We start from the raw sequence: 19,233 nt of genomic DNA, 5'->3' as shown, positions 1-19,233 counted from the left end.
AATGAGGGTGAATCTACAGAAGTTATCGTGTTTGCATTATATTGTTATGTCCTGTGAAAATCATCATCTCCAAAAAGTCACCTTTTCAAGAAACAGCCCTGTTTTCAGCTTTGTGACAATGCATTTTTACATAGTCCAACAGTTTTTTAGTAGTTTATTTAGTTTAAGAAGAAGGGGAAATTTCTAAATCCATGAAGGAACACTTTATGTGCAGAATTACCAATTTTGGAGATACATGGCTTCCACGACAAAAAAAATATGCATCATCTGTATTTTGAATATTTTACAACAGTTTTATATATAAAATTATTATAGTATCCATTCATCCACCCATTCTATCGTACTTATGCTGTGTAGAGGACTTGAGTGTAACCCTGCATGTGTTGGGCATGTCACCAGTTTGTCAAAGGGCACACATTCACACCTTTAAATTCACCTAACCTGCATGTATAAATTATTATAAATAGTATACATGTCCAATGTTTGGGTTGTAGCAGATTAATGAAAGAAACCATGTTAGCCAGTGAACACTACACGCTGAAGAAAGCTTGACGTTTTTCATTTACTGAGACAATACTTTTCATATTAGCAGCAGGCCTCAGACATGATCCAGCTGGTCACCTAAGCTGGATCATGTCTGAGGCCTGCCAGTATAATCTTTCCTTTCCACTCAATTTCTGCACCATTCTGTAAATATAAACAAAAGCTGCTTGTTATGGACTTAGAGATTATCTGACTTTTCTCTCTCTCCCCCTCTGCATCAACATCTATCTTTGTCCCCCTGTAGCCCTCCCAGATAGAAATGTTTACTGTACAAACAGGCTTATCAGTGGGACAATGCCCAGTAAACCAAAAAGAATATCAAAATAACATACAGTAAATGTTGGGTTATTTGTGAGAGTTTCACTATTTTTTTCATAATTTGTCTCCACCCAGTGGACATTTTTGTGGATTGCATGCAAGAAAAATTCAGAGACTAGTTGATTAGTTTCAATAACAAAAGTTTTATTAACAATGTAAAATGACCTATATCAGCTTTGACTACTGTATCTTCACCATGCCCTAAACATTGATCACTATCATTAATAAGCAAGACTCATGCTGCCCACCCTCTGTCTGCACTGACTTCCTCAGACAGAGGGAGACCCTCCCTGCTTATACCAACCAACAGATTCTTTGTTAACCAACTTCAACTTTGAAAATAATTCAGAGAGCATTGCGTAAAGAGTATGTGTATATACAAGTCTAATGTCTCAATTTATAGATAGATATTGTGTGCAAAGAAGTTTTCTTTTAGAGTATTGTATATATTCCTTTTGAAGCTGGAAAGTTAAAGTTGGGTACAGGTTCTTGGTTTATGGAAGACTAAATTAAGTACATATAAGAAGAAAAAACAGCAAGAAACAGAAACAGAGATGGTAATACACAACAAACTTACTGTGCACAAACCTGTTATCTCAGCTTAGACGGACAAATGTATAACTTTGCCTTTGCAAGTGCCATCCTCAAATATTTGGATGGCGTCTATTCATAAGTTATTACATTATTTCTGACAAAAACAGACAATTATATTCCCTTTTTTAAAACATGAATCCTCATTTCATTCATGGAAGTTTTTGTACATTGACATTATTTCAAATGACCTCTCATTCTCTTTTACATTGGACAAGCAGATATCTGACTTCATTTACCAAAAAAGGGAAAATTTGTTGCAAAATATCTTAAAATATATGTTCATGACTTTTGTTTTCATTACATTGCAGTTACAATTCTTATTTGTATTACAAAATAAAATTATAAAATGGGCAGCCTTTAAAAAAAAGAGAAAGAGACAATTTATTTGAAAATGGCAGTAATAGATTGGTGGGAGACACAAGTGGTGAAGGACAGTGGGTAATGGTGTCTTTGTTGCCGCCTCCTACCCACGAAGGCGGGGCCCTTAGCTGGTTACCAGGCAACAGAGCCCAAAGAACCGCCTCTTCCTCTGTCGGACCAGTGGGTAGGGAGTCAGGTTCAGCAAACTGCTGTCATCTGGGCACAAGAACACACGCAAACCACTGCCAAGTTGGACATCTTTGCTGGTTTGAGCTATTTTTCCAAGCTTCAATCAAAACCTCTTTATCCTATTGAATCTTCTATACTTTCTGACTATTCAAAACTCCTCTCTGGGGTTGAGGTGTGTGTGTGGTGAAGTGTGTGTAAGATAGGGAAGTTAAAGAAAGTGTTTGGTTTCTATCTTACCTTGGTTCTTCAGTGGTAAAGGCATTGTCTCCCTGAGTTTACTGAGAAGGTTCTTCATCTCCCTCATATCCCTGCAATAACACAAATAAGGGCTTTTGTGTAATGTACCTATAGCATCTATCATGTAGTGTATTTTCACACACACACACACACACACACACACACATAAATGTATGTAAAAATGTATCTTAAAATGTGCTGTATTGCACAGTGAAATGTCTAATTTGCATGTAATGTGATAAACACTGACAAAGCACAGTACACTCTGTAAGTACTGGATGCAACCCCAGTATGTGACATATCTTTCAAATAGTTTTCAACATCCCAAGTAAAACGTGGTTGCTATAACCACAGACAAATAACATCACATGTTGTCTGCTCTGTCTGTACAATAACTGCATATACTGTAAATAATGTAGGTTGGCACAGTTCTACACAAATATATGGAAATTCTCTGGGTGTAATTTAGGTTTTTATTTTAATATGAATTTTCCTCAATGCACATACTGTTGTGCAATTATATCTTCATAAAAATAAATATTTTATAAATCCGCCTATAAATTATCAACTTATTTGTGAGGCTAAAAGAGCAATATTTGAGTGTGTTTGAACTTATCTTATATCTTAAATTGAGGATTAGCTGTTAATAATGTAAATAGCAGAATGAATGTTAAAATGCAAAATGTTAAACCCTGTTGTGCCATTGCGATGTGACTAAAACTGAAAAATATGTCCACTTGTGTACTTTGCATTATGTTTCCACATGTGTTTTGACCAATAAAGTTACAAACACACACGCACATACAGAAGGACACAACACGTTTTTTTTTTTTTTACATTTTTCATCTACGTACTTTTCGATGTTTTCTATATCAGTGGCCACCAGCCAGCAGAGATGAGGACAGTCAGTGGGGGAGGAAGAGGTGTCTTCCAGGATGGGGATGTCTGAGCTCTCCTCGATCTTACTGTCGACCCCAGGAGGGCCACAATAATCCTTACCTGAAGCACACAGAGCAGCTAGCCTTAAACATGTGTCACCACTACACAAATTAAAACAAAAAGGAAAGGAGATGGAAAAAGCATGAAAATAGCTAAAATGTAACTTTATTAAACAGGTACACAGTGTGTTTGTTCCAAACTGTGTTGATCATGCAAGTTATAAATGATAATCTGGATAAAGAAATATAGTAGGAATCTGTCAAAAAATAATTACATCCGTGCATATAATTTGAAAACTACTAGTGTTGTGGTTGTCTTGGTTTCTTTTAAAATAAAATTAAAAAAACAGAACAAACAATGCTGCATATAAACTAGCACACATAACGTATTCTCACACCTACACTCAAACTCTATTGTGAAGTTTATGAAACGCAATGCCATGAGGCTTATTCATGTATTAACCTTTCCTGTGGAGCTGCAGGGAGCCCAGCAAGCAGACAGATTTGAGCATCTCAGTGATGTACATCTCCAGGCAGCACTGCAGCTGGATGAAGAGCCTACAGATCTCAGGGTGGATCTCCCCGTCCTCTGGCCTGAAATGACACAGCAAGGTTATTGGCTAGCTGGACCTTGATGAACTCTGGATACAATGACCAACTTTATGTATGAAAATTACAATTATAGTTATGTTTTTTTTAAGTCAAGATAGATTTTTTGTCATTCAGAAAGGGGGGAAATCCATGTCTCTGTGTAAAGTTGTATGCCCATGTGTATGTTGCGGCTGTGGTGCAGAGACAGAGTGGGTCGTTCCCTGATCGGAAGGTTGTGGGTTCGATCCCCGGCTGCTATCGAAGTATCCTTGAGCAAGATACTGAACCCCAAATTGCTCCTGTGCATTGGTGTGTGAATATTAGTTTCTGTCCGTGTTGGGTTGAGTGGTCAGAAGACTAGAAAGGCGCTATACAAGTACAGGTCAATTTACTATGTGTTAATAGTAAGTACTAAGTTGTAAATCAAATTCATCCAACCTAATTATTCCTTAGATATTATACTACGGACAGACCCCTATTATATGTGAATTATTTGCTTAATTGATTAGTTGATTTGTCTTGTCTATAAAAGTTATTGTGGTTTGAGTTGCTAAAGTGTGAGTGCAGTATGTATTGGATATAGACTGTATGATCACTTACATGTGTAGAAAAAAAGGCGACAACAGTAACTGAATATTTTTGGCCAACCACAAATGTCACTCACATGCTTTTAGTTTGAAATATATTCCCTTTTAACAAATATGAAGCACAGTCCTGGTAATCATGATGGTTTTGCCTGCTCGTGATTACAACAGCAGTTGCTAATGTCAGAAGGGATTATAAACGCAAATATATATTTAAAGTTTACCAAGCGTTACCAAATTAAAACCATCAGGTGAAGGATAAGCCGATGTGGTGTTTGTATTAATGATGAGTAAATAGGATAAATATACTTCTTTAGACTTGTTTCTGTTGCTTTGTGTCTACAGCAGACATGGCAAAGTGTCCATATTTCTAGCTTGTTTAACAGCCTGAGAATATATAAATGAATCCCAGTGAAGAAGTTCAAACATAAAAACTCCCTCTGAGTATTTTTTTTATTTACCCAAAGCTGATCACTAGCTTTTATGAGACACTGCAGTAGCTTCACAACCATATAAATCTGGTGTTCAAGGGGAAACTACAGCAGGTGATATTCAGTGGGTGTGATATCACATGGGAAAGTGACAGCGATGAAAGGCGTGAAACTTGCACCTGGTACAAATATTTCTCACACTAAATCATGCTACTGTGTTCCCCTCTTCCAGCAGCAAGCTTCTCCTTTCCATCCTTGTTTTGTACAGTACTGTTGCTAAAGCACAGCTGTCATCAATGCTATCCTGCTTATCAGCTTTCCTCTAGCACATCGGAGAGGCCCCGCATCACTCAAACCATTCAGACACACTGGCTTTATTTGATTAAAGGGGAATGACCTGTGCTGTCTAATTCAAGCTCTGTGTCTCCAGTAGTGGAGATGAGCATTGAAATGGCCCGGAGAGCTTTTAGAGAAGGAGGTTTAGAGTATGTGCTGGTGATGATTATGACAATGATGTTGATGCTGTTATCAGTGGGAACTTAGAGTTCTCTCTAAAGCTGCTGCACCGTCTCTATTTCTATAGCAGCAGCAGGAAATTCAAGCACAGGACTATAACGGGTAGTACTTGTTGGCTTGGAGAGACGGATACAAGTGCATCTAGCTGTATAATTACAAGCTATATATTGGAAAAACAATAGTGCAGAGCATAAAGGTTCTGCTCTGTAAACTGAACTGTTTCTCGAAAGATTTAAATAGGATGCTATTAAAGCCTTGTGATAAAAAAGCAACCAAGATGTCCCCGTTCAATAAATGTTGTATGATTCATGCCTCTGCATGACGGGAAACATACAGGAGACATGTTCATTGGGTAACCACATGAGTGTGTCACGCACATGTGGCTCAAAGCTTTCATACATTATATGGATAGACTTTGTCATGCATGTAACAGACAGTGAAGGATATGCATTCTTAAATTACTCCAAGATATAGTGTATTAATTATTGAGCCAGGAAATAGGTTACAGAGCAGATAGCGTTTTAAACAACACATTTTAAACTCATCCTTCCAGCCTCATCCTCAAAAAGAATATGGCAGACTGATATTTAAAGCATTTCTTTAAAAAAGTCTCCAACAGATGTGTATGCCTGGTTATAAGGAGGAATATAAGCTATAGTTAGTAAACCGAATGCTGTTATTGTCCCAGTAGCACCCTGGCTTTGGCAAGCAGCTAGCTCTGCAGACATCCTCCAAATCTGTCTCACACCACTGGCTTCAGTCTGTCTGATTGTTATTTAAGTAAGTCTGAGGGTGCCAAGTCAGCTGGCATCTCAGCCTCATTGAGGACCTTCAAATCCCAAGCCTCACTTTGCCCTTCTTCCACTGGCACCAATGTGGAGTAGATGTTCAATGTAGGGTGCAGGCCAAGTCAACAGACATGTCGACTTCTATCATAGCTCCCCCCCCCATTTTCAACCAAAACTCAACATCATATACAGACCACTCGTAACATATTTTACTCAGCAGAGAGTGTTCGAAATGTATCACTCTGACTGGATTCAGATTCTTGCACATAAATATTCTGCACTCTAATAAACATTAACATCCAGGAAGCTAGTATCTAAATGTTCAATAGTATCTAAATGGCCATAACAGAGACACAACCAACAAAATACACACAGAAACACACACACAGCCACTCTCACAATACATTGTAATCAACAATGCAGAAGTCATTGGCTCCACTATATTGATACTATTATCTCAGATATTCGCCCTGGGAAGCATTCCACTTCATGCATTAACGTTTTAGGCCCAAGCTAATGGTAAGTGGTCAGTTACACTATGTTGTTGTAGTTGCTTCCTGGTAAAGCTGTCCCGTTAGCAATTAGAGACATCATGGTTTTTAAAAGCTGACCTCTCGTTATTTTTTCCCCTAAACTCTTTCCCCACTCCGAGCTCACTGGTTTCACACTAATGGAGCAGACACTTGCTGATGATTTCTTTGAAGTAGAGGAGGAGCGGGCTCAAAGTATACATGTGCCTACAAATTGTGATACTTATGCAAATTGAGAGATACAATTAGATACTTTACAACTTTAGGCGCAGTGGTGTTGCACAACGCCCCATTTGGTGCGGTTTACACTTTGAGAGCCAAGGAGAGCTCTTAGGCACTAATGTTCAGCACCATGGACAGCGTCTGTGCCAACTCACCCCGATATCAAGGAGAGACTGTGGTGTGCCGCTCTCGCCATTTCACAGCCTTTAGTTCGGGTCTTCAGCATTTCGGCCCGTAAAGAGGGACAGTCGACAGTGATTTCGCCAATGGAGATGACCAGTTCACGGTACAGAGCCACAAGTGTATTGAATTCTTGGACGATCTGTTACAATGAAATGAAATAAAACATAAAAATAAGTTATTCCCCGAATGACCCCGTCAAGCAAGCACCACACAAGCATAACAAACGTCCTGTCCTGGTCATTGCAGTGGAATACCTTTAATCCATGGCCCTGCATATTGACTTGTCAACATGAAAACGTGTCAGGCAAGAAGGAAATGCTGAGCAGCACTATATCCAGCCTTGCTATTGTTTTTTACCCCCCCCCCCCCCTCGCACTGGGGCAAATAATCTGCCAGTGCAGGTGCATGGTGGTAGGCTTCAAAAGAAGTAGTACTCTAAAAATTGCCACCTTGCACATATGCGATGACAAAAACCCACTGATCTCTGAGAGAAACGTGTGATTAAGAAAAAAAAAAAAAAAGTGAATCTTAGCCATTAAAATATTCCGCAAAGTCAGAGCGCATGATGAATGGATTGATTTTTTTTTATTGACGGAGGTCCCATTATGCTAAGTTTGGTTGTTTGCACAACCTCAGAGCTGGAGATTGGGGCACAAAGATTTCGTTCATTTTGTGCAACTCCTGCATAGCATCCTGCTTGTACTCCTGTATACGAACAGCGAGGCTCCATGACGTTCACTGATGTATGAAAGGGTGAAGCAGGCTGTACATATGATCATTCCTGCCAGCATCTGTCAAAACACAGGACCCTGCGTGCCATGATCACGAACACCTCCGTAGATAATCTTGTAATTCGGGCAATTTAGTAATCAACACAAAATCACCAGCAGCTTTCCACTCTCTAAATGCAAATCACACAGTCAATCTGCACGCCGAGATGATCTGCTTGGCTTCACTGCCGACAAAGCAATACAAATGCATATCGCTATTTTTAGGTTCCCAGACCGGGTTACAGTGGGTTTTTTTTTGCAGCTATTAACAGCTGTCGCCTGTGCATCCTGCATGCACGGCATAGTCGACCGTCCTAGAACAAAGAGAGGTTAGGATAATAACATAACACTCCTTATTAGAGGCACCATGCAGGCATTGGCGTGTCGCAAACCTACCATTCTGCAGTCGGCCACGGCGCGCTGGGCTTTGCGGGTACTTTCGGTGCTCTCCCTCCTCTGTGGCTCTCGGTGAGGAGGCTTGCCGATCTGGAAGATGTTCCCGGCTGATCTGGGGCGGTTTTTGCGCCCATTCGATGCAGAACTCATGCATACACATCCACTAATAAAACAGCCCTAATACAGAACGGTTTTGTCTTATTTCCCCCCTCCCAAACTACCACCACTTTCTCTCTTTCCTACCTCACCACCCTGCACCTTACTGCTCACCTTATTCTCTCCTCCGTTCACGCTCAATTCACCTTCGCCAACTACTGGCTGTGGCTGAACCTCGATTGTTGTTATTGCTCTGCTTATCTCTTTCTCACGTTCCTCCCCTCTCTAGTGTGGGAGACGGAGCAAATATTTTCCCAGACGAGCCTCAGAGCGCAGGAAAAGTACCGGATGAGCGCCTGCGACTCCTCTCCGCATTGCCTTGACTGCGACGGGGCGCAAGTCACCTTCACTCCAGCAGCACACGGTGCACAGTGAAGACTTCTCACACCCAAAACCCGGAGCCCAGCTAGCTGAGGTGTCTTCTCTGACGCACCGATGTCGGAAGGAGACAATCGCATTCACGGATATTCTCCAAATGCAACCATTTTTTATGATTGCGCGTTTCCATTAAGCACCAATAAGACGGGCGATAACGATCTTTCCTTAGCCGAACAACAACCTCCTTATAGAGAAATAACGCTGCCAATGTCCCCGCTGACTATTTCGCAGCGTACAGCCGACACTTTAAGCCTCTGTGCCGGAGGAAATCTGAACGTTCAAGAAAACTTAATTCCTGGTATCGCGGTGTCAGCTCGGCTCCCGGTGCCTGAGCGCCTTCTAGTGCTTCCAGCTCGTCGGGCGGGCCTATGTCTAACCTTGGAGAGGCAGTACAAGACGGGCAGTTGCTACAGGCCTGACGTGGCTCTGTGGCTGGCAACACTGCGCACCCAAAGGACGGGAATACTAATAGGGCCCATCAAGTCAGACCCCCGCCCTGAGCAGTAGGCTATTTAAGCACTGGTCACTTTTGCCTCCACAGAGTAAAGTACAATACAAGTCGTTCAACATTCCAGTAAAGACTTTAAACTTTACTGACGCTGCATCTACGGTTTATTCCTAATATTTACATGTAGAATCTCTATTTCTCTCTCTACTATATTATATTCTTGTATGCACACAGTATGGTGTAGCCTATGTTACTACTTCTTAAGAATTCACAGTGATGCAAAGATCTTTTTAAGGTTGTTTTTAGGACTGTTTTATTGTCGATTTTGAGGTCTGGCAGCATTATGCTTAAAAATCTTATATTGCTTGGTAGTTGTTCTTTTTTACTTACTTATGGTAATCTTACTTGCCAAAAAACGCATGGTATATCCACTATGGATAAATACATAAACATAAAAAGTACTGGAAATTGGGATTTCCAATACTTTCCAATCCCAAGTACTACCAATAGTTGGTATTGCAATAGGCCCACTTGCAAAAATGGTATTGCAAATTGGAAGCAAGCTTTCATGCACACACACACACACACACACACAAATGGAGCACTGTGGGATCAAAGAAAGAATATAGTATGTATAAATGTGTAATTTATAAACAAAATGAGCCAGTTTATTGTCTATGGTTGTTCTAAAAACAAAATCACCCAGGAAACTTTACTCTTTCAACATTTCAGCCGCTGACTATTTGCCCTTCCTTGCTTTTCACAACCACACAGAGGAAACTATGTGGTAGATTTTCTGAATAAATTAGGAGTCCATTTCAGTGTATGGTGAGTGCTCTTTCTAAACCTGCATTACTATTTAATTGTGAAGACTTTCAAAAGTGTACTAGACATAAACCCACACACACACACACAGCTGCAAGTCTCCAACACAAAGAGACACACACATACAGTGCACTTACAGTGTCATTTTATGTGCATTTAAATGTAACAGATTCAGCAGTGATCATATGTTTGATTTTGGTGTAGATCTCTTAGAAGAGACAACAACAACACACTTTGTACCATATTTAAACACAGAAAATGAATGTAAATAGAAGACAAATAATAACAATAACATATATTTTTAGTTCACTTACAACTGATTTAATAATACCTACTTAAAACTATTTACAAATAACTTACATATGATTCATGATATCATAAATTATGTATTAATATTTAACAAATGTATGTAAGTAATGTGTAAATTAGCTCCTCATTAACAATTGTCATGATTTATCAACAGAATTGTGATATATTATTGACAGCTAGATGGGATTAATTGTTTATATTAAAATACTCATTGTCAACTGAGCCTATAAATAGCTTCCAATTTATTATTATTGAACAGTTGTGCCAAGCAGAGAACAATATTTGCATTAGGCATACGTAGAGATTTAAAAGCCACCACATACTACCGAAAATGAAAGTTAAGAAATTGCATATTTGGTATAAAACTGTATCAGGAAAAAAGCTATTTATTTGGCTGTAATGCATGATTTCATTACCAAAAATAGAAATCACTTAAAATTTACTAATTAAATTTCAAGTCAGATCTACATACATGTATGTATGTATGTATGTGTTTTTGTGTGTACAGTGACTTAGTACAACCAAACATTTATTCCCTCCAGGGGGTGCTTAAGAACAAACAAAACACACAATTCCTTCTCAGTGAAAAAAAAAACAGCAAATGAAAACGTCTAGCAAGACATACTCCATAGTTTAATGCAAGTGCCAATTAAAAAGGTTTAGTAGCAAGGATATGGTGTATGGTGGCAAATTGGAACAGAAAGGTTCATAAAACAAATGGTCTCAACCCATACCAGAGCAAATCTTTCATTTAATTAAGTTTTCTGAGGATGCATAAACATGAAAGTCAACCCAAAAAGAGCTCACTCATGTTATTCCTCTGTGTTTTATTATCATGGGAATATGCAATACCTGTGGTAGTACTGAAATGTTATGTTCTTGGAGCTGCTATATAAACTCCCCTCCATACAGGGCATATTGTGCAACCCACATTACATTTGCATCATGTGGAGACAGAGAACAGAAACTACTGAATTCCAAAACATCCTTACAATTTCCTGTTTCAATCATTTATTCATGAAAGACAACAAGCTGGCACACTGTTGTTGTTGTTGACTGTCAAAAAGAAGGGAAGAAAAGGTAGCAAAGGAAGCAGAATATGAAGAATCCAATAACCCAGTTGACTGAGTAGATGTAGATGATGACCATATCCATGTCAAAATGCCAGCCTCGAGAGTCATCCTCAAAGTCCATAGCATCCAGACGGTAGCCTCCTCCATGGGGGAACTGGCGTCTAGCAATGGGACTGGACTGCCTCTGGAAGCCTGGTTTGGGGGACAAATTAGGTATTTCATCTGGTGGTTTTCATCAAAGTGACAAAATCTATGAAACTTGGTTGTAAAATATTTCTATAGCAGTTTTATTCTTACTTGACTCTAATGGATTCTAATTGGATTCTAATGGTGACAGGTTTTTATGGTGGAAACACGCATAAAAATGTCGAGAAAGTCCACGTCCTCAGTTATATTTTTGGGAATTTAGGGGGTTCAAAGACATGAAGAGAAGTTCACATTCTATCCATGTTGTGTAAATGTTTTCCTTGAAGCTGTGTAGCTCAGGTGATATGAATCCTATTTTAATAATTGTTGCCATGAAGATTGAGTGTTCAATAGTCAAAGAAAGATTTTGGATATTATATTTCTTACATTAGTGGTACATTATTAGTATTTGTAACTAGATTAGAAAGTCTGAGAAATGGTTCATCAATGCTTTCCCCTCAGGATATTCTCTATTAATTCTGTGTATAGTAAGAAATTGCATGTGTGCGGGAAAGGTAGCCAATTAAATTTGTATTCTGTATGCTAAAAAGTTGAAGCATTGTGTTTAATATACTGTAGAAGCCTTGAGGTACTTTTAAGATAAATAGTTTGCAGGTATAAGTGTTACCCTGTCACAAGTCTTGACAAAGTCTTACAGTGGAATTAAAAACTTGCCTCCAAAGATACGGAAGAGTTTTCGGCAGCTCGGCAGAGGCCACTTAGCACAACTGGCTTTCTGGAAGTTCTGTTTCCGGGAAAGGTATTCCTTTGGGAAGAATGTCCTTGCTGTTTGATTGAGCTCTGTAAGAGAAACAAGGAGATAAACTCAATATTATCAAAAGTGAACATCTTATTCACAACTCCACTTCTTGATTGCCTGGATAGATTATGTTTGATTTATTCGGTACATTCAAAATAAAGCAGCAGATGCAGAATCACCATTCCCCCTCATTTTCTCCTTGTTCTGTTTCTGTGTGACCTTGGCATTGGTAATCAACACAAGAATCTAATCTACAATTCTTGTCACCTAATCACCCACAAGAGCCCTTAGCGTGTCTGCAGTCCTCATAACCATGGCCACTCTGCCTTTTTATGGCCACAGCAGTGTCCCTGCCGCTCACTTTCTCCTACATACATCTAGAAGTAGGCCAAAGTGAATCACAGAACTCCATTACTTATTCATAGCTTTGTCCAAATCAGACTATGTCCTGTCTAATCAGTGTGCAGTGATCACAAGGTTACATAAAGTACACATTTCACTAAGCATATGTGCAAAAACATTATTATAACATTACATTGTTTAACATGTTGTGTAAAGACAATACATTTCAGATTGGGGTGTTATTGTCCACTGGCCTTGCTAAAAACATATGTTTTGTCATATCACAATGTATTGTCCAACCAGAAGGAATACTGCTTCTTATTTCCATCAGAAAGCACTAAATAAAAGTGTGTTTGATTTTGTCTTCTCGGTCTGGGTGACTCATCTGGTCAGAGCTGAACTAAAGGTCTACTCTCTTCCCTATGGGACATCAGCAGCTGGGCCCTCTGAACAATCTGCAGCTTAGATGTCATCTGTGCAACAGCCAACAGACATATGAATACACATATAGCTGCAAATATACATGTAATCCTGTGTCTGTACACATTTGTTCTTATATTGTACTGTCATGGATTATTCTTTGACATGTTTTGCAATTTTCTTTCATTCATCTCATATTATTCAATCTTGAGCGATGAGTAGAGTCATGAGTAGAGCTGATAAGTATTTAAAATCATGTGAATTGTACAGTAAGTGATTTGTGCCCATTAGCTCACCCTTCTGGAAGAAGACATGTGTGATGATTGTTCTGCAGAGGGGGCAGGGGGTGTTGGTGGGGCTGTTCTTAGCCAGTGTCCTCAGACAGGGTTCACAGAAGATGTGGTTGCAGGGATGACACATGTAAGGGCTGAAGTATACATCCAAACACACTGCACAGATGTAGCCTTCTCTGTCCCCGGTGCTCACGTCCTCCTCATCCTCGCTGCTGCTGCTGGATGGGTTCCCTGTTGAACTCTGGAAGAGGAGGAAAGGCAGAGTGGGGGAAGACACTTTTAAACAATGAAGAATCGAAAAGATTGTGGAAGGTTGATACAGTATATCAGCACCCATGTGTATCTTTTCTTGTAGACCTCCTCCTCATGCATATAAATATTTATGTGTATACAGGCAAACATGCACATGTTCCTCTGCAAGCCTTTGTATACAGTATGTAGTTAGTTATGGTATGTGTTTTTCATGAGATTCAAATTAGATTGGTACCAAAATAGACAATTCTGATACTATTTAAAATGTGAAAGAAAACACTATGATTATTTTTTTATTTTATTCAAATGCCTATCTCTTCTTTTATCTCTAAAATGTAAAATCATGATGTCAAACCCATTTCTGCGAGGTCATGTCTACATGGAATAAGCTTCTCAGACAGACAGATTAAAAATGGACAATCTTGCTCTGCATCAAATAAAAGAACAAAGGTGAACAATCCAGAAATCTGGCACCCCCCCACCCAACCACCCACATACATCATCACTACAAGATGTCATTGCACCAGCTGGCCATAAATATAAGTGAAAATGTATTCTTTTGCGGTCCTCTTAACATTCAGTTTAAAATACTGTTCCGTACTTTTAATACATCCTATTTGATTGGTGCAAACGTCTGTGACACCCACCTGCACAGCATAATAACGTGTGAGGACATGAGGGTGTCAGGTGTGAGTTCAGCAGAGTGAAACGTCTACCTACTTAAATTTTCTCACTTATCACTGTAAAGCATAAACATTGTTTGTTAGAGAGAGCAATCTGACCCTGACGCTGGCCCTAATTCAAACTCCATTCACTTTGCTATTGCTATTCTTGAGGAATCTATTGTAGGTTTTCCATAAGGCACAGTATGAGTCATGCATGCACAGATAAAACATTTTGTTTACACTGCAGATGGCCAATACTGTTTTCTTTTAATCTAGCTTGTATCCTTTCGTTTCATACAATATCTGCCACCCCCACTGCTCAAATCTCTCTAATGCCCTCAGCAGTCCGCCTGCCCTCCCTCTCAAGTGCCTCTGCACCTGAGTCCATACTCAGCTTCCCATTTCCAAATTTTTAGCTATAAACGATATGAGAAGACGTACCAAGCCCTATTTTAGACCCCTGAGGATTGGTGTCTGCAGCTCCAGTCTTGAAAAAACCCAAGGGTGCTTCCGGAGTAATTACCACTTTCTCACCCAGGGGGAGCTCCAGGGACTTCCCTATTGCACCAGCCCTGTCTCCCAAGGTGTGACATTAACACAGAGGAGAGAACACAGAGCACACAACTTCCAAGTAATCATGGCCACCTAGGCTCTCCCCTGGCAACATTCAATGTAACATGGCAACTTTGTCTTGGTTACATTGGTAAGTGTGTACATAAATAAATAAATACACCCGTTCTTTATCAAAGGGAAGTAAAAGTTTAAACAGTGAATACAAATCTTTTAATAGAAATTGAACAAACGTCTTCTGGTTACTACTGTTACTTCTATTAGCTTGATTTGACTAATAGAATTACTGCAATTGAAAGAAATTGTTGTTTGTGTAAATTTGATAGAATTCAGCATTTATTTTACAATGGCACTAAATGTTTCTACATTATCAACTGAAATCACATTTCAGCTTCTGTGCAGCAGCTATCAGAGCAGCTGGATAAAGTAACTGAACGTTCCAGCACTAATTGGCTCTCCATCACACAGGATGAAACCACTTCCTGTGGGAAACTGGATGACAATAACACCCGCTCTAACCTTTGGCCTACTGTATACTGTATGCAAAATGTACCGCAATACATTGTACTCAGAATGAAATTCTATCAGAGGGGTTAAACTACCTTTTCCACCAACCAGGAAGGTATATAGGCAGTACAGTTACAGGAAATATGCAACTGTAGGGGAAAATGAATAAAGCATCATACTTGGAAACCCACATTGTATAATACATATCCAAAATATAAACCAGGTCAAAAGCGAGGGTGAATAAGAAAAACTATTGTGCAGTTGCCGTTGACAGGTGTAAAGTCTGAACTTCCATGGCTAATAGCAGAAATGCTGTGGCTGTAGTGAGCAGCCCCCAAATGAGAGTGAAAAGTGCAAAGCTGGACAGAGCTGAGAAAAGAGCATGTATAGTTATTACTTAATAATCATGGTTTTTCACTTCGCTCTTAGAGAGTCAGGTGGAGAGATCCATACTACTCTCATGCATGTGCATTAAGTATGGCGCTTAGCTTAGCATAAACACAGGAAGCAGGGGGATGCAAGTATATGGCTACCAGCACCATTCAAGCTCAAAAATGAATATTTTCTATATTGTTTGTTCCTTCATACACAAACATAAATATTAAGATGGCAAGTTCACAAGCTGATGACTTCCTAGAGTCTTGCCTTCACTCTGAGAGGTCCAGGTGCCCAATGATATTCAATGGAAAGTATCTTAAGCCTGCTTGAAAAGTTCCTAGAGGACGCTAGATTACTTAACATGCTAATTTACATGTCTGTGACATCATAATTTAATTATTTAAATCAAAGATTTGAAAAAATATGGCAAGTTTACTTGACTCTAACTTTATCATTAGCGATTTTTATTTTTCAAGCTGACATCATTCATCAATATGCATCTGAATCTAGGTCCAAATTCAAAAACTTTTTATGAAGGCTGTTGTATAGACTGTCGAACTATGTTATGAATAAAGACGATCCAGACACTGGAGTAAAGCCACTCTTGTAAACTCAAAATTTTGAGAGAAAACTAAACTTGAGCAGTCAAGTTAAAATGTTTAAAACAAAAACAAAAGCGAGAAAAACAATGAGGATCAGTGACTGTTTGGGATGTACGCACATTCCCTGCTAATGTATTTCTGTCTGACTTCTGATTGGTCGGCTGAATGTGCTGTTGTCAGTTCAGAAAGCCACAGCCACATTAGAGCACATTCAATGACAAATACAGGTGACTCTCTTCAAGGGAGAGGAGCTAGTCTGCCCAGAAGTTGCTAGGGCTTAAAAGTCACTAAATCTAGCAAGAAAATCACTAAATTGGCAACACTGCACTGGTCACCAGGAAAGCGCACGCAATGCCCGTAAAACCACAACTCGCATTACATACATAGCTCAGCTAATCACCTCTTGACTTGAGCTATGTAGTGAACATACACACATCAGACATTTAACTTTCGGCAGAAAACTGAATGAGAACTGATTAACCAAAAATATCTATGTCTTTAAAGAAAAAAAAAAGCATAAAAACAAACTTATATTTTCCTCATGTTGGCATATGACATCTATTCTTTCCCACATAATAATCCACCATATTATAAAGGACACAATTCTATCTGCTACAGTCAGATAGAGTGTGCATTATGAATTTATACATCATGCTCAAACATTACCACACCAACTCCAATACAAGAGAGAGAGGAATATCTAAACTAAAAACAATATAATCAGCAGGGGGATATGGAATTAGGAAATGGATATTCTCTGTTTCAAAGCAACTAATTCTATTCAGCTGTCTCTAATTCAGCAGTCAGAATAATTTTAATCCACCAACGTGACTGCAGATCTGCAGCAGCCAATAAAATCAGAATATGCTCTTTTGTCTGGCTGGTTTTGAAGGGCTCTCTGCCCAAGCCTCATCATGCAACTAATTCAGATGTAACCCTACTTTAAACCGCACAGACAATGGCTATTGAGATGAGCTGGGTGCTGATAGGACTGTCGAGAGTCAGACTCTAGATGAAATGAACACACACAGACACATACACATAAATACACGTGTAGCCACACAAAGCATAAATACATACAGTAAAAAGTGGACACAACCCAGCAATATTAGTCTGATTTTTGTGCCTATTTTGTGCCAGAGACACACATGCACACAAAACTCTTACTTGCTTTTTTACATTAGCCTCCCATCCTAAAATGTAAATAGACCTTTAAGTGAATCAATTAGGTAATTTAAGTCTGAAGTGCCTCACTATAAATCTGAAGGCATCACTTGATGCTTTTGTTTTGTTTACCAAAATAAAACAGTATGTTTTTTTCTTATTCAATGTAAAGTATCCTGCTAATGCAAACCGATGAAGACTGCACATGAAGAGGGAAATGTCTGATTTGGTAAAAAGTGTGTCATTCAGTGGTAGATAATTGCCCCTACTTCTCCCAGTTTTACGGTGGCCACATAAAAAAATCACATTGCTTCAATAGATAATGAATGATTTGCATCATATTAACATAGTAATAAATTATTCAGTGATTTCATCACCGGCTCTGTGGTTCGGCTTGTGGCACACAAACATATGAGGTACTTGCCTAATCTTAATCCTAAAACCACTGGCAAAACATTTGGTGAAAGAACAGTGACTTCAGTATCAAGCATATCATATTGAAGACTCAGTTAATTGTGTCATTCACCTGTCTGCTCTCCTGCAGTTGACTTTGTCTCCACCTCTCCCTTCTCCTCTGCCTCCTCCTCAGACACTTAATCCTGTTCTTCTCTCTTTTACTCATCATCCTCTCCCCAAAAGGAACACAAGGCGGCACCACTGCTGAGGTCATGGTTTGACTCATCACCTCCATCACACCACTGCCTCCTTCCTCGCCATCTTCCACATCCTCCTCTTCTTCCTCGTCCTCCACCTCCACTTCTTCTTCTCCTAGCTCTGAGCTGGTGAGAGACGGGATGTGTGTCTGAGCAGGATGGCTTTGCGATGATCGTCTAGTTGCTGCCGCTGTTGTCACGTCCACCCATAATGGATCTGGTTCTCTGGATAAACTGAAAGAGTAGCGGTGCAGGTCTCCTGTAGCTGTCTTGGATGAGAGTCTTTGAGGTGATCTGGTTTGGATGGGAGGCTGAGGGAGAGCAGAAGACATGGACCTCATTGCTGGCCAGGGAGATAGGGGGTTTAAATTGGCAGCGATGGTCCGGGTGCAGCCAATACTGTGATGAGGACACGGTTGTCCTCTTTGCAAGTTGTTTGATCCTTCTCCAACTTCCAAAGTGCTGTTTAACTGGATGTCAGAATTACTGCTAGACAAACTTTCAGGGCTTCCTCTTCTCTTTCTGTCTTGGGCTCCATCTCTATGTGTCTCAGTTCTTCCAGTTTTACTCTGACTTTGTCTTCCTTTTTCCCTGCCTCCAACATGCTCAACATTCTGTCTCTCCTCATCCCTGTCTTGGTTTCCCTCTCTCCATCTTCCTCTGTTGTCCTTGCTGCAGGTCTTCTTGTGGGCTTTCCTCCCTGGCAGGGCAGGTCTCACCAGCTGGTCCACACTGCTTGACCTTCCCTCTCCAGCTGGATCTGCACTCCTCAGCCTCGGTCGCACTGCCTTTAAACACGGGTTGAAAGTTTCAGTGTTACTGTTCTCTTCACTGACTTCCTCAGTTCCACGTTCTCCAAATCTGCCTGAGCCATCAAACCCAGAGGCCCCCACATGGGAGCTCATGATGGCGTTTTCAGGCCACTCAGTCACCAGCAGAGCGCATCTGATGCAGCTTCAGCTAGCCTGGTCTTTCCCCTGTCATCTTTCCCTAAGTCTTCTCTCTGCCTCCCACTCCTTCTGGATGTAGAGGTTCAAGCTCTTTTTCTAAGAGCTAGAGGGA

At 39.9% G+C, this 19,233-nt stretch overlaps 2 protein-coding genes across 2 annotated transcripts; both read right to left on the bottom strand.

Annotated features, from left to right (window-relative positions):
• Positions 1-1,029: 1,029 nt before the first annotated feature.
• rgs7bpa (regulator of G protein signaling 7 binding protein a) lies at positions 1,030-9,138 on the bottom strand. Its single transcript, XM_035657788.1, has 6 exons — positions 8,191-9,138; positions 6,997-7,163; positions 3,643-3,773; positions 3,096-3,240; positions 2,242-2,312; positions 1,030-2,031 (listed from the first exon to the last, which is right to left on the bottom strand). The coding sequence occupies exons 1-6, from the start codon at positions 8,338-8,340 to the stop codon at positions 1,940-1,942; spliced, it is 756 nt and encodes a 251-aa protein (XP_035513681.1). The 5' UTR covers positions 8,341-9,138; the 3' UTR covers positions 1,030-1,939.
• A 2,227-nt stretch (positions 9,139-11,365) lies between these two features.
• si:dkey-250l23.4 (E3 ubiquitin-protein ligase RNF180) lies at positions 11,366-18,188 on the bottom strand. The gene is made up of 4 exons (XM_035658243.1): positions 18,045-18,188; positions 13,384-13,621; positions 12,241-12,366; positions 11,366-11,571 (listed from the first exon to the last, which is right to left on the bottom strand). Exons 1-4 carry the CDS (start codon positions 18,186-18,188, stop codon positions 11,366-11,368), a joined length of 714 nt encoding a protein of 237 aa, XP_035514136.1.
• Between the last annotated feature and the right edge of the window lie 1,045 nt (positions 18,189-19,233).

Source organism: Morone saxatilis, unplaced genomic scaffold, assembly GCF_004916995.1.
Source record: "Morone saxatilis isolate NCDOM2014 unplaced genomic scaffold, NCSU_SB_2.0 Contig16, whole genome shotgun sequence".
Taxonomy (NCBI): Eukaryota; Metazoa; Chordata; class Actinopteri; family Moronidae; genus Morone; species Morone saxatilis.
The sequence above is the reverse complement of the archived record's forward strand: the minus strand, read 5'-3'. Positions and strand labels throughout refer to the sequence as shown.